This window comes from Ipomoea nil, unplaced genomic scaffold (genome assembly GCF_001879475.1).
Source record: "Ipomoea nil cultivar Tokyo-kokei standard unplaced genomic scaffold, Asagao_1.1 scaffold2926, whole genome shotgun sequence".
NCBI classification, from domain to species: domain Eukaryota; kingdom Viridiplantae; phylum Streptophyta; class Magnoliopsida; order Solanales; family Convolvulaceae; genus Ipomoea; species Ipomoea nil.
The window spans coordinates 5037856-5052973 of NW_017619354.1; the positions used below are offsets into that span (position 1 = coordinate 5037856).

At 37.3% G+C, this 15118-nt stretch overlaps 3 protein-coding genes across 3 annotated transcripts; 1 reads left to right on the forward strand and 2 right to left on the reverse strand.

The window, feature by feature from the left end:
- Positions 1 to 292: 292 nt before the first annotated feature.
- Positions 293 to 3059, forward strand: LOC109161801 (fructokinase-2). Its single transcript, XM_019310317.1, has 4 exons — positions 293 to 801; positions 1839 to 2171; positions 2522 to 2638; positions 2781 to 3059. Exons 1-4 carry the CDS (start codon positions 397 to 399, stop codon positions 2901 to 2903), a joined length of 978 nt encoding a protein of 325 aa, XP_019165862.1. The 5' UTR covers positions 293 to 396; the 3' UTR covers positions 2904 to 3059.
- Positions 3060 to 4052: 993 nt separating this feature from the next.
- LOC109161605 lies at positions 4053 to 8577 on the reverse strand. The gene is made up of 7 exons (XM_019310078.1): positions 8447 to 8577; positions 8058 to 8167; positions 6991 to 7140; positions 6644 to 6867; positions 5920 to 6030; positions 5310 to 5360; positions 4053 to 4480 (listed from the first exon to the last, which is right to left on the reverse strand). The coding sequence occupies exons 1-7, from the start codon at positions 8541 to 8543 to the stop codon at positions 4321 to 4323; spliced, it is 903 nt and encodes a 300-aa protein (XP_019165623.1). The 5' UTR covers positions 8544 to 8577; the 3' UTR covers positions 4053 to 4320.
- Positions 8578 to 10034: 1457 nt separating this feature from the next.
- Positions 10035 to 11989, reverse strand: LOC109162174 (B-box zinc finger protein 24-like). Its single transcript, XM_019310900.1, has 3 exons — positions 11606 to 11989; positions 10558 to 10866; positions 10035 to 10458 (listed from the first exon to the last, which is right to left on the reverse strand). Exons 1-3 carry the CDS (start codon positions 11786 to 11788, stop codon positions 10255 to 10257), a joined length of 696 nt encoding a protein of 231 aa, XP_019166445.1. The 5' UTR covers positions 11789 to 11989; the 3' UTR covers positions 10035 to 10254.
- Between the last annotated feature and the right edge of the window lie 3129 nt (positions 11990 to 15118).

Genomic DNA, 15118 nt, shown 5'->3' on the forward strand with positions numbered 1-15118 from the left:
CGATGCAGATAGCCTTACTAAAGTGAGTTATGAGATAATCTTTAATTTTTTGAGAAATAAAAATGAAAAAAAATAGATAATAGATAATATTAGATTGGATCCACTAAATCGTTACGATTAATTATCAAAAAGTATAATTTTTCTAGAATAAATATCAATAAATAAATAGTAATTGATTAATCAACGTTATTTCCATATTTACTTGCAGATGACTAGTCTTCTGTCCCTTTGGTCTTACACCTCCTATATAAACCCCCTCAAAACTCTCTGTTTTCCTCTCCTTCTTCACCTCTCTCTATCTCTCTCTACATCTATATATATATATATATATACGTGCTCCGTATATTTATATATATACACATTTCTGTACGTATATAATCTTTGTATATCGTCGTCATGGCTGTGAACGGTGGAACTTGTTCAAATTTGATCGTCAGCTTCGGGGAGATGCTGATCGACTTCGTGCCGACAGTTTCCGGCGTGTCTCTGGCGGAGGCGCCCGGTTTCCTGAAGGCTCCGGGCGGTGCTCCGGCCAACGTGGCTATAGCGGTTACGAGGCTGGGCGGGAAGGCCGCGTTCGTCGGGAAACTCGGCGACGACGAGTTCGGGCACATGCTGGCCGGAATCCTGAAGGAGAATGGGGTACGCGCCGACGGGATCAACTTCGACAAGGGCGCCAGGACGGCCCTGGCCTTCGTGACGCTACGCGCCGACGGGGAGCGCGAGTTCATGTTCTACAGGAACCCCAGCGCCGATATGCTGTTGACCCCGGACGAGTTGAATCTGGAGCTCATTAGATCTGTAAGTGACGTCCCCGTCAATCTTGTTTCCGATTTTTCTAAATCTCGTTTGGTTGCATAGAAAGCGCGTGACAATTTGAAATCTTTACATTTAATTTTTCGTTTTCTTTTATGCTGCTTTGTCAACGAGAATGGCGTGGAGTGTAATGATTCACGCCATTCTTACAGTTCACTTAAGAACGATTTTGGGGTTATAAGGTTCAATTTAGTCAAAAAGAATTCTTTAATGCCAGTGTTCATGACTACTATTAAGATCTGGGACGATACGTCCTGTTCCGGCGGCGGCGCGTGCGCCGCCATGCCCTTTTTAGATTCAGTGATTCAAGCCACTGTTGCAGTAGGCCCGCTGGCAAGATTGAATATCTTTTGTCTGGATTTACGGGTCGGTATCTTGGAATCTGGTAGCATATAGGCTAGGAAAATAATTTTCCATTTAAAATTTGGAAACTTTTTCTTTTTGCTTTTCATGTTTGGTCCATTTAGCATGCAATGTTGAGATCATTCCAAATATTGATTTTATTGAAAGGGATTTGAGAATGAGTTTGAATGCAAAGATTTGAGTGCTCGAATTGTTAAAGAAAACCCCAGTTTCATAAAATGCTGCATTTCTTGATTTCTTAGGTTATATCAAAATGATGAATTCATTTGTCAAAAATGGGCCTATTGCAGATCTCAACAAATTTTTTTGTTCATTTAATGAATCGGGTGTTGCATGGGGTCCATATTTGGTGAAAAATCATTTTATTTGTAACCCCTGGACCACCTAATTCTTAAGATGCACATGGTTCACATTTTACCATGTAGAAGAAACTCAGCTCATTTTCACTGTCAAAGTGATCAAATCTGCAGATTTGATCTCAGATCTCTGTGATTTATTGATCTTGGGATGCCAAGCAAGCCAGAAACAGATTACTAGTATTATATTGCATTCTTGAATTTTGATGTTTGGATCAATGGGGACTTCATTTAGTCTCTGTTCTTGAATACTTTTGATGATTGGCAGTGAAGTGATAATAACGAGTTGGTAATTTTGTCTAGGCCAAGGTTTTCCACTACGGATCAATAAGCTTGATTGTGGAGCCATGCAGATCAGCTCATATGAAGGCAATGGAAGCTGCAAAAGACGCCGGAGCTTTGCTTTCCTATGACCCCAACCTCAGGCTGCCATTGTGGCCATCCCCCGAGGAGGCACGTGAGCAGATCATGAGCATATGGGATAAGGCAGATGTGATCAAGGTCAGTGACGTTGAGCTGGAATTCCTTACTGGCTGTGACAAGATTGATGATGAGTCCGCTTTGTCCCTGTGGCACCCCAACCTGAAACTCCTCCTCGTGACCCTTGGTGAGAAGGGTTGCAGATATTACACCAAGGTATGTCTTCAATAATTGTGAATATATTCTGAACACAATAGCTGTAAAGTAGTAGTTATTGGTAATTAAAAGAAAGGAACAACCCGGCCACACCAGGAATTGTATGTGAAACTAAAGTCGTACCTTTTGGGCTATAAGGTTAGCCTGCATCACTTTTACATCATTTGCCCCACTATGCATTGTCTCTTTGTGTATTATTTTAATCCATTCAACCTTTCAGTTTTTAAAAGGTTAACATAAATTATGCTAAATTATATGTTAAAATAGATCTCTGAATCACATTTTATTCAATATACTCTATATCATTTGATCTGCCTCAATGTTCAACGTTTCCTTGTTTTGGTGCGTAGAGCTTCAAGGGATCTGTTGAAGCTTTTCACGTCAAGACAGTTGACACAACGGGAGCTGGTGATTCCTTTGTCGGTGCCCTTTTGTGCAAGATTGTTGATGACTGCTCCATAATTGAGGTAAGTAGTTGTTGATCAATTGCCATCAAGTAGGTTGTAGGTTGCTTTTGTGGCAAGATTTCAACAGACCAGCACTTGTTGGTTATATCAAAGCTCAACAACAGTTGGGGAATAACCAAAGTGTGAATGGGATTGATTGCAGGATGAGGCGAGATTGAAGGAAGTACTTCGATTTGCATGTGCTTGTGGAGCCATCACAACTACCAAAAAAGGAGCAATCCCTGCCCTTCCTTGCGAAGCAGATGCCCTCGCTCTTCTCAACTGAACTTAAGCATCATGCCTTTCCATTGATTTTCTTACCAGCACTAGTTATATTAGGTTCTGTTCATCTTTTCCAAAGTTTGGGATTTTGTTTTCATTTGCTTGTAATGGAGGGATTGCCCAAAGCAATTATTAATAAACGAGTTTTGTGGTTTGTAAATTGCTTGTGTGATGTTTACTTTGAATTTAGGCCAAAAATTTGACTATATATTAGGAAGTTGTTGAGGGTGAACAACAAGATTTTACTTTGGACATGTGTAACAAAAACTGTCAAAATTATCTTTCAAGACTATTAGGAAATAGAAAATGAAACTTATCAAAGTGTGATCAAATAGTAAGAGCTTGTTTGGTTCGCAGAAAATATTTTAAGGGAAGTGGAATTGAAATTCCATGGAAAAACAATTACTAGGAATATGAATTTCATTGTTTGGTTGGTAGAAAAAGAATTACTAGAAATACTAATTCTAAGGGGAAGTCTTAGGGGATGTTTGGTTAGATTTGGAATTGTAATGAATAACGAATATAAGGACTTATATGCTCCTACAAATTAATAAGAATAATATAATTAAAAAAGAAAACAAGGGTAAAATTGGTAATTCATATCACTTTTTCTTCCCATTTTCCATGAAAAATAAAATCCTTGGTCCGACCAAGGATTTTGTTTTCCTCAAATTTGAGAAATTCGTTTTCCAATAGAAAATGAATTCCATGAACCAAACACCGAAAAACAACATTTTCCTCCACTCCAAGAAAAACAATATTTTCTTTCCATGAACCAAACATCCCCTAAGACTCTATTAGGAAATAGAAAATGATACTTAAGTTTAAATCCCAAACTTGATGGTCTTTCAACCTAATAGAAAATGATACTTAAGTTTAGATATCCCAAACTTGATGGTCTTTCACCACTTTGGCTTTCGCTCTAGAGATTAGTGAAGGTAAAGTGTAAGATATATCTCAACTATCTTACATGCTTCTAAATGTTTGTACACGTGTGAGACTAAATCCAAGGTCCTTGAGATTTGAACCCAATAGAAAATGATACTTGCATTTAGGTGAAGGGTGGAATGAGAATATTTTGGAAATTGCAATTCTTTGCTCAAAGAATAGAAAATATTTCTTTTTGGACACATATATACCCATCAACCTTATGTACTAATCCTTTCATATATAATAGCAAAAATTAGGCAATTTAGGATCTGAAACATGTGAGTGGACAACAGCTTAATACTTTTCTAATTCCATAGGGCAGAGATGCCATGACTACTAGGGTAGAATCCCAAACTCATTACCCTTCTATATATTAGGTCAGTGAGAAATTCTGATCAGTGCCCATGCAAGAAAAGAAACATTTACCTGCATTTCACATGTCTAAATTTTGTTGCTAGTAGTCACATTTAGGAGCTACTTACAAATTGATACTAAAACGCAATCGCTTGTGGATAGCAACCAACAACCTCCATCCTCAGGGAAGACCAAACTTGGTCGCATTTCTTTAGCCCTGCTTGCATGTGTGCCAAAAACGCCTGTGCCCATGGTTCATCGCTCCCCTCCAAGCTCAATTCATAAGGAACGGAGAAACTGTTGATAATTGGAGAATCAACACAAACTGTTCTAAGTTGATATAGTAACCCACTCAACCCAGTTTTACATGAAATATAGCTATTCAAAACTGAAGAGCTGGTAAACATATTTTTGGGGTTTGATAAGTATTGTGTGTACAAATATATGCACGTAAAATATTTCTCTAAAACATAAAGAAGCAACTATAAGCACAAGTACTGACAAACGGCAGCAGACATGGCCTCAAAAATCAACTTAGAAATAGATTGCTTGTGTAACTACAAGTACCAATTGCATATATAAAATAAACATGAAAAACCATGTTTCTTGGCTTGTGTGGCTCAAGGTATTAATGTTTTAGCAGACTTATTATGTTTGTTTAAAATTTTATTAAGAAAGAATAGATTACGTACAAACAAAAAGTAGATGAGTTGGGAAGTGTTACGAGTTCAGACTTCAATCATTGAGTCTAAAAGTTTGTTAATCATTAATTAACTAACAAGCTAAAACAACAGTCAAACCTTACAAGTTGTATTTGTTGCTTGCTAGCCAGATATCAAACAGAACCCCTATATGGCTATATAAATATCTAAATGACCAAGAATCTGAAGTTCTGTTACTCTGTCAGCAGAAATGTTCTGATGAGGGTTCAAAACATCAAGAAAGAGAAGACAAACACACACAGAAAAACAGTAAGTGTGTGATGGTATACAAGAAGTCTTGAACTAAATTAAAGAAGCCAGCACAGTACAAACATCAGAGGAAGGAAGAAACTGGAAAATCATCCTAATAGATTTAATTTGTTGTGCACAGTTTGAAATAAACTCAAAAAACATATTACTGTTACCTCAACAGTTCTTCTTTTTGAGATTGAGATCGATCATTGTGTGCACCATTTCTGGAAAATTATAAGGCTGGCAGTCAGCAAACTAAGCCTCAGGGATGATAAGTCATTGCTTTAAGCCTTTAACAACTGAATGAAGTCCAAATAAAGCTGACACCAGATATCTTAGGAAATGAGCTAAGAAGCTAACGATTATGAGCTAGACTCTGCCAGTGAAGATTAACCAAACTCCCTCACCCCCTCCAGGGGGCATGGTAGTGTCTTTAGGAGAAAAATATTTTTATGAAAATGGGTAAATGGCACCCCAATAAGTTAGCTATTATTTGATATTTTCCACATCTCAATGGAATTCATCATGCAGAAATAGGTATTCCCAATTGATTACTTATCTTGAGGGAGAAATTATCTTCTTATTTTCTATCTCTCCTGTGTGCCAATATTCAAAATTCACTTCTTATCTCAAGGGAGAAAGTTTCTTTAATATTTTCCATTTCTCCTATGTGCCTCTTTACAAGCAGTTCTAGATAAAAAGGTATATTGAAAAATTAAAACCAAATTGTTGATTTAAAATGCTGGAAATCATCTTTAAAATTTTATTAAAACCTGAACTAACCTGCAGACTAGAATTTGGAAGAGATGGAGTGACTTGGTGGAGAGATTATATATGGCATCTTCAATGTGATCCTTGCCAAAAAGGTATACTACTGGATAGCCAAGAAGCCATCTGCAAAAAAAAAAAAAACCTGGATTAATTAGGCAAACTGACTTGTCAAAAAGAACAAAGACAAAAGTCACCAACAAACAAAAAATGACCTATAGCCCTTAAAGCTATGGAGACAAAAGTCGCCAACAAACTATGTTACTGAGAGTTGGGTACTAAGTGTCTGGTCCGGTTATGTGACAAGGTCGCTGGATCAGTAAATTTCCAGGAATAATGTATGGAAAAGTCATTCTATTAAACTTGTAATCTTCAGTTTCAGCAGGTATAGGGAATTACACAGCATAAAGTGTCAAAATTTGGTACCTGCCAATTTATATAATTTGTTAACTAAAAGGAAAACATACAATAAGAAGTTCTGAGAAGGTTCCAAGAAATATATGAGATTTTAATTATTTCTATACATATTATAAAAATAGAATTATCTCATAAAATAATTAAAACCATAGTCCAGGACTTGGATTCTAGATAGGGTGAGACCTCACATAGGATTTATTATAAAGTCCATTTTTTCCTGGATATATAATAGGGGTTATGCATCTACTACTAACAGAAATCCACTATAAACAGCAATTGCATGAGAGAGAGAGAGAGAGAGAGAGAGAGAGAGAGAAGTTACCCATTGAGAGTTGGTATTGTGACCTCAGTTTCTTTAATGCAGTTACTGAGATCAATAAAATCGGAGGACTGTGAACTAGTTGGCTTATTATTTGCTGTAAAATCAGTACTACAATGTCCTAAATGATTACTATTTATTTTTCCTTCAGAAAAGTGCGATGAAAATAGTTTCTGTGCCAGCACAAGCTCCACAATTGCAGGGCTCTCCTCAGCTCTTGTTATCATCTGAAGTAACAATTCAAAAGCTTTAATTATGTACAGTACAAACACTCAATCCCTCCCTTGCCCGGTTGCCCCCCAAAATAAACATATAAACAAAATAAATAAAGAGAAGAGACAAAAGACAACCTTAGGAGGATCATGTTCAAGATCTATAAAGAGAAATTCTCTTTCCAAGTTCAAACTCGATTTAACAAATTCCTCAAATGCTCTAAGATGAATCAGATATATCATATCTTCAATAACCATAACCTGAAGGAATTCAAATGCTGAAGACTCCTGAAAATCATAGACATATATCAGTGCCATCTTGGTGAGAAGACAACAACATTAGAAAGATTAGATAGATACTGCTATATTGAAAGGATGGAGAGGGCAGCCAAAAACAATATCTATCAGAATAATGTTAGTGTTGAAAATCAATGTCAACAGTGTCAAACAAATTTGGGTATCAGGTTACATTCAACAGATGAATAAAGTTTTCTTAAAGTGTTCATACTTTTCAAAGATATTTAAAGGATCATTTTGCAGCTCTAATTGCAGTGGCCACTTGCAAGGGAATTCATAAGGAATTACAAACAATGTGGCAGCATGGGATCCAAAGCTTTGTTCTAGACTTCTAGATATAGATTGCAGGGAATCATTGCTGGAAATTTCTGTATTACTATGAGAAATTGTTTGAGGTGGTAGGTAAGAGTAGAGCCTACTTTAACATCATTCAAGAAGTCCTCCATCGCAACAACATAGTTAATATAGGTCATGAATTTCTTGGTAATGGAGTCTACAAAGTCTATACCAGCTCTTGTTATCTTTTGATCACCTCCGACACTTAACAATGTTAAGGTTTTATTGATTTAGATGTAATGAAAACTCCATCTTTGAAATGTTTCTCTAACTCTTCAAGTGCTTTTGCCTCCTTTTAAGCTTTCTTGTAATCATTTCTAAAGACAGGAGGTAAGGGCCATATACTCACCTCCATTGTGAATTTTAAGGTGATTAATACATATTCGGGTCCTCAAGGCATTTTCTATATATGGTCAATACTTGTGCATATGCAAGAGCAAAACAGTTTATAAAAATGCATTAAAAGCTACTCCATAATAGTTTACTAGGATGATGTTGTTCATTTCCTTCAAGTTAGCTCAAGCTTTATCATACTAGGAGGGAACACCGAGTTCTAACGAGAAGATACCTACATTTCTGCAGTGTTTGAGAAATGCACAGAGGCGTTCTTGCAGTTCTGGCATCTTTCCGCCATAGTCCACCATTACAACTGGTCGCATCTCAGTGCACAAGGCCAAAATGTCTGCCAATATTTTTGAATTCATCAATGTTTAGCTCACAGAAAAATCAAAGTTCCCACCATGGATGGATAAAGTATTCTCTCCAGACTATACAGTCTATACGAACGTAATAATAATCATTCCTTTTTTTCCGAATTATCAAGAACGCTGGAATGCTCAAAAGTTTCATTAGCAGAATTAAAATAATGAAACGCAGATATACATGAGATTCGATTATAAGCACTAGTTAGTTACTACTTGCACAGTATAAATCAAAGCAGAGAGAGCAATAAAGAAAGAACCAGTTTCAAGGCGACGCTTAGAAGAAAGCTTGAGGCGCCATTTGATTTGGGACAAAGAAGATTCCAACACCCTCACTATTTCCTCTGCCTCCGCCATTTCAATTTTCCAATTTCCAGTCCAGAAATCAGAAACTGAGAAAAAAGGGACTTCCTAAATTTTCTGTCCAACTTCCTTAAATTACACTTCAAACCTCAAACGTTCTAATAATTTTACTTTACCCTCATACTTTTTATAATTACACATATGACCCTAAACTTCTTTATATTTCAATTGTACTTTATTCACAATGTACTCCCTCGAGTACTCATTGACTCATTGTTGTGTCCTCTCATGCCTCCTCCAAGTCATGGAACATAGAGACAAAAGAGAATGTTAATCCAACATTATTGTATTTATAAAGGTAGACACAAGAATGGCCTAGGACTCCTAGGACAGCAGTTATATCATGGATCCGAATCCACCTTATAAGATAAACTCGGGTCTAAAATATATATTTTACATACTGAATGTTCATAAATTGAATTGTGAACATTCAGTATGTAAATTGTAAACATTTAGTATATAAAATTGTAAACATTCAGTATATAAATTGTGTATTTTTAAACTCGGATTAATAGAATAATTTGCCCTCCTAAGAGCATGGTTGCAGTAGACGCTAGGCGCTAGTTGGGCGGTAGAGTAGCGCCTAGCATCTAGACGGTCTAGGCGGGCGCCTATGCGGCTAACTAAAAAAAAGAAAACAATGCACGTGTGTGGGTGTATATATGTCACACACACACACACACACACACACACACACACACACACACACACACACACACACACACACACACACACATATATATATATATATATATATATATATATATAAAATGAAAAAAAAAATATTAGAAAGGCCGAGCCAACTGGGTTAACTCGGCTAACTCGACTAAAATGGACGAGCTGAATTAACTTAGCTGAGTTAGGCGCTAGGCGGCTACTTAGGTGATCGAGTCGGCCAAATTAGGCGCTAGGCAGCCACCTAAACGACCGGTTGCCTAGGGAGAAAATCACCACAGTTTAGGAACGCCTAGCACCTAGGCGGATGCCTAGACCGATTTTTACAACAGTATTTAGGAGCCTAGGGCTTGATCCGGTCTCAACAAAATTTAATTAATTTTGACTTATTAAATAATACGGAGTACCAAACAAAACATAATAAATCAAATGAAATACATTACAAGTCTTGTGCATCAAATCCACTATTCATAATAAAGTTAATTTTCATGCCTCGATTGGGTAATTAATCAATCAAGAATTTTATATCTTAATATCCTCTCAGTCGAACTCGTCATATATGATCTTCATAGTGTGATTTACTTCTCTTATATGACTTGCTAATTACTATACAAGAAAAAAATTTACCACATGCAGATTCTCGAGTAGTGATTGCGTGTTTCTCTCACCGCTTAAAAAAAGAGAGAAAGAACTTTATAGTTGCACCAGTAAAAGTAGTGAAAACGTTTATAAGGCAATGAGCTGTTGAAGAGGTTGGTGGACTGGTGTAAATTGCAGCAGAAGAGGAGAAACAAGAAAATGAAACCTAAAGAAGCAAATCAAGAAAGAAAATTGCCACCCAAATTACCAGATTTAGCTAGGGAGAATCTGATACTGAAAGTGCAGTGATGATGATGATCTATTACAGAGAAGCAGATGTACACATTTTACACAGATATAGTATGTCTATGTCATAGTGTAGTAGCTACCACAGTTCAACCACTGCTAACAATGTATTAGTAGAATGAAGAAGGCTCCATTGTCCCGAGATTCAACCGAGATCAGGGACAGTAAAGAACTCATCGTCGTCTGGGACATCAATTCTCGCCTTCTTGTGAGGCATGTAGAATTTGGCTGACTTGTTCATGCTCGCGTGGCTAGGCTGAGGAGCCACAGACAGCTCGGGGACTTCATGTTCTCCAAACAGACCGATATCATTTAACCATTCCAGCTCACCGAGCTCAAGCTGCTCCTTCTGCAGAAATCGCCACAAGGTAAGCCATTGATATTCAACAAATGCCAGACAAAACATACAGTAGATTCATAGATAGCAACAGAGTGGTTTAACCATTACCTTCTCTGAGGATTCATAGTCAGAAAATCCAAGTAAGTCATCGACGGCCCAAGAAGGCGACGTGATGCCAGACAATTGTTGAGAAGGCGTTTTAACAGTGACCTGCTGTGAGTTTGGTTTTGGTGGCTGTGGCTCCAATTGTGCGTTTGGGGCGTCCTTCTTACAACTGGAACTCAGTGCTACTCGAATCCCAGTGGCTAGAAATCGCTGGTGGTTTGCAGCGAGGCTGTTGGCAGAATGAATTGGCTCATCGCATTCCTTGCAGAAGAGAGCTCTGTCCTCCACACAGAAAATGAATGCCGCTTTCTCCTGCAAACATGATCAGCCCGAGCCATGGCGTGTTCAGAAAGTGGACTGGGAAGTCCTTTACCATTAAGGTAAATGAAGAAATGTTTCTTTTCATCATTTTCATTCACAGGCACTGGATTAAGAATTTCCCATTGGCACTGTTTCATTTTCAGACAGACAATTGCACATACCACAATAGCCTTTAGGTAAAGATACTCACACAATCCAAAAGCCTAAAGCAAAACAGTGGAAAATGAAGAGGCTTATTGTTATTTTTTTTATAATTATAATTACTGCTGTGAAAATATAGAGCTTCACTACAGTGATCAACTATACAAGAAGTCTGAATTCACAGAGTGATCATATGAATGATTACATGTAAAGCTGCAAACTTTGGAGTTATTCACCAAAGTTTTAGCCATCAGTACTCTAAACATCCTTCAAATCAACTTTTTCCATTGTCAAAAGGGTTTATTTTTTCTTTTTTCTTGTCAAATCACATATGTTCACTGACTGGATATTGTCTCATACAGAACTATTTCATCTATTTAGCAGATGGGCAACCCAACAAAAACTGATTTAACTTCCTATGATCTTTTACTGTTAGAGGCAAAATTTACCCATTAAATAGTGACTTCCATGTCAAGAATATGAAACCTACTTATGTGATTTCTCAGATCTTCAATTATATAAAAACAAAGAACTTTGATTTGAAGCAATAATCTGCAGTTTAAAAAAGGGGAAAAGAAAGAAAACTTACTTGGCAAATATCACAGGGAGGGAGCTTGTTGGAGAGGCACTGAAGAAGAAGCCTCTGGTGCTTGCTTGCAAGCTTGTTTGCAGCATGAACTTCTATGTCACATTGTGTGCACAGTGCTGCCTCATCTGCACAGCAAATCACTGTGGCAGATGCTTTCTCACACACATCACACTGAATCTTCATCCTCTCTCTATAATCTTTGTCCCCAAGAAACCAAAACAAACAAATAATTCAAGAACCCCTGTTGACAGAAAGGACAAACAGATAGGGGGAAAACCCCAAAAAATTTCAGATCAAATGATATGTGAGGAGTGGGAGGAGAATAGAATCTGGAATATGGGAAGGAGGAGTGATTGGCGGAGAAGTGGAGGGGAAGCAGAAGATAAGGATTTGGATTTTGAGTATCGAATGCTAGAACCTGGTTGAGGCAGCACAGCAGATGTGGGGCCCTGGGGGATGTGTGGCTGTGTATTGGCCGCTAAGTTCTTGCGGCCAACATGATTTTGGAGAAATCTATAATAATAATGTCTGGGTGCACATGTCGTTTCGTCATTCGTTTGTGTCGCCCACTTGCCCAGTTGTCCCCCCTTGGCATTTACTAATGAAAATGACAGGGAGAAAGGGAGTTCAGAGGAGCAAGCTGTCTGCCCTGTGTCAGCACTGCCCACTCAAAGATGGAGATGAAACTGGGATATGATCACATAGTCCACACAATTCTGACCGCAATACCAATTCTTGATCTCACAACCCCTTTTAAAAGCTCAATTGGAGGGCATGGAAGTGTTCATATATATTGCACATAAGTTTTAAGATCAAAGAACAATGGACAATCCTTAAGATAGAACTAACATTGGGATATCTCAAAAGATTGAGCCTAGTCTCGAGTGTAGGGTGGGGTAGTTAGCTAGGGATGGTAGGTAACAAGTTACCCGCATGGGCAGCTCAATTGGTTATAGAGGTGAAAAGTTGAAAGAATGATCAGGGATCGAGTCTCACCAGCGGTAGTGTGGGACTACCTCTCAAAGTGAGGAGGGTTCTTGGGATCGTCATGTTGTGCATCCGTTGCATCATGCATGGTGCATCCGAATGCAAAAACGATGTCGTTTTTAGGTCTAACTTTTAAAAAAAAAAATCAGAATTGCATAACTACACATCCATAATTTCATAACTATACATCCAGAATTACATAACTACACATCCATAATCCATAACTATAACTCCAGAATTGCATAACTACACATTCATAACTATACATCCAGAATTGCATAACTATACATCCATAACTTCATAACTATAAATCCAAAATTGCATAACTACACATCCATAACTTCATAACTACACATCCAGAATTGCATAACTATACATCCAGAATTGCATAACTATATATCTAGAATTTCATAACTAAAAATTCAGAATGAATGAACTAAAAAATGAATAACATAATGTTGTTGCTGGGAATCGAAACTGTTTTAAAATAAATAAATAAATAAAAATAGAACGCGCGTTTTGACGCAAAACGACGTCGTTTTTGCATCCGTATGCACCATGCATGGTGCATACGGATGCACAGCATAATTTGCCGGTTCCTTGTGTGCAGTAAGCAAAGGTCTAGCCTCTGTGGTTCATGTTCAGTTGAGTTATCATGATTTACATCCTCCTAAATGCTCTGTCGGGTTGGGGTTCAACCTTTTGGAAGAATGGTATGTAACAAGTTGGGTATTTTTGGGTATCAAACCCTCCTATAATTAAAAGAACAGGTTTGGGTAGTGGCTAATCGAGTTCAAGACAAATTTGACCGAGAAAAAAATAATCTATAGCGGGTTTTTTATATAAATATATAAAGGAGCTAGGTTTATGTGAGAATACCTATGTAATTAAAAAAATAGACTTATCCTGACAAATTAAATGTTGTGATCTTACCATTACCTTTGTGATATACCTGTGTGGGATAGATAAAACACAGCTTATATATAATCTAGATCATGCAGTTGCTTTATTCAATTTTTAAAAAAATTAAATCCATCCATAAAACAAGGTCCACAGGATCAACATAAATAAAAGGTTTAGATAAATCCATACTTTTTACAAATGTGAGTGTACGTTCTCATTTGAATTCTATATATAATGAATTTTTGGAATTTTTGGAAGAGTTTAAGTATTCGCGTGTAGTATACTAGTATTACACGGGTATAGGATGGATTCAAGTATCATTTTAGCTAGCAAATTTTGACAGATTTGATCAAATAATTCTATAGTTAATTGAGTTTGATTATTTAGAAAAATGTTTAGATAAGAGCATCCTCCCAAATGCTATGTCAAGTAAAGATGTGGAGAGTAAATAATATAATATATATGCTTCACTTACTATTCACAAGAGATCAGATCCAACCTTAAATTGCTACCATGATGCCACTTATTAATCGGATCGGCCTCTGGGACAGCATTGGGATATCTTGGAGACACAAGTATATATGTGAGTTGTGTGTGATAAGCACTGCACCTCATTCAAATATGCGGTTGATGAGTTGTATCATATCCTGGGCCATACACAAAAATGTGGCACGCACGTTGTCAAAACTTTGGAGTTTTGGTGTTGACTACAGCCTATGCATCATAAGTCCTAATATAAAGTCCTAACAACATTGTTTAGAATCTGGATAACCTAGACCTAAATAACGTAACCAAGACAATATAATCGATATATCGTGGAACTTGATTTAAAACAACATCGTTTCAAGATAGCATGTTTACCAGTCATTCATATATATATATATATATATATATATATATATATATATATATAGAGGAAGGTTCAAGTGCGGCAGTGCGCTTAGGTGCGGCGGTGCGGTTAAATGTAGGCCATTAGATTAGATAAATTCAACGAATCACATTCATCCAGGCTTTTCCGATATTTTCGCGCACGTTCTCACACTACGCGAACTGCAAGGTTAAAGTCGTCATTGGGCACCTGAATAGATCAAATCATAGTGTTGTGTGTTTTATGTTCGTTATTGGTGCATTATTAACCTTACTGTGGTGTATTTGAGGATTCGTGTTGGTGCCAAGTTTAGGTGCGCCCGCGCCTTCCCATGCGGTCAGTGCGGGTGCACTAATAGTTATACAAATATACACCATCCATGTTAGAAAATGCACACCAAAAAAACATGTCACAAATTAGATATGCATCACCAGAACGCACCATTAGGTATGAATAAAAGCACCACACAGTGTTCAGAAATACATCATTGGGGTGGTGAGTTATATGGTGTATTTTTTGAGTGTGTTGTGTGTTTTTTGGTGTATTTGTGCATTTCATTGTGGTGCTTTTTCCTAACACTATTGGTGTCTTTTGTTAACACTGTTGGTGTATTCTGACAAGCGATCGATATAAATGACCACTACAATTACCATAACACCCCCCACTTATCAGGACGCGCTTAAATCTTTAAATCTTCAGAAATTAGCCGCTGCCGTTAGATTAAGCAAAATGGACGATGCTGATATAGCTGCACC

What these genes read in the sequence shown, in the direction of transcription:
- LOC109161801 (XM_019310317.1), top strand. Translation starts at nt 397, where the DNA reads ATGGCTGTGAACGGTGGAACTTGTTCAAATTTGATCGTCAGCTTCGGG. An exon ending in GTTGCAGATATTACACCAAG is followed by an intron (nt 2,172 to 2,521) that starts GTATGTCTTCAA and finishes TTTGGTGCGTAG; the next exon opens with AGCTTCAAGGGATCTGTTGA. An exon ending in ATGACTGCTCCATAATTGAG is followed by an intron (nt 2,639 to 2,780) that starts GTAAGTAGTTGT and finishes GATTGATTGCAG; the next exon opens with GATGAGGCGAGATTGAAGGA.
- LOC109161605 (XM_019310078.1), bottom strand. Translation starts at nt 8,543, where the DNA reads ATGGCGGAGGCAGAGGAAATAGTGAGGGTGTTGGAATCTTCTTTGTCC. An exon ending in TTCCAAATTCTAGTCTGCAG is followed by an intron (nt 5,361 to 5,919) that starts GTTAGTTCAGGT and finishes ATAATTTTCCAG; the next exon opens with AAATGGTGCACACAATGATC. An exon ending in CAAAAAGAAGAACTGTTGAG is followed by an intron (nt 4,481 to 5,309) that starts GTAACAGTAATA and finishes AATTATCAACAG; the next exon opens with TTTCTCCGTTCCTTATGAAT.
- LOC109162174 (XM_019310900.1), bottom strand. Translation starts at nt 11,788, where the DNA reads ATGAAGATTCAGTGTGATGTGTGTGAGAAAGCATCTGCCACAGTGATT. An exon ending in CTCCCTGTGATATTTGCCAA is followed by an intron (nt 10,867 to 11,605) that starts GTAAGTTTTCTT and finishes TCATGTTTGCAG; the next exon opens with GAGAAAGCGGCATTCATTTT. An exon ending in ACTATGAATCCTCAGAGAAG is followed by an intron (nt 10,459 to 10,557) that starts GTAATGGTTAAA and finishes CGATTTCTGCAG; the next exon opens with AAGGAGCAGCTTGAGCTCGG.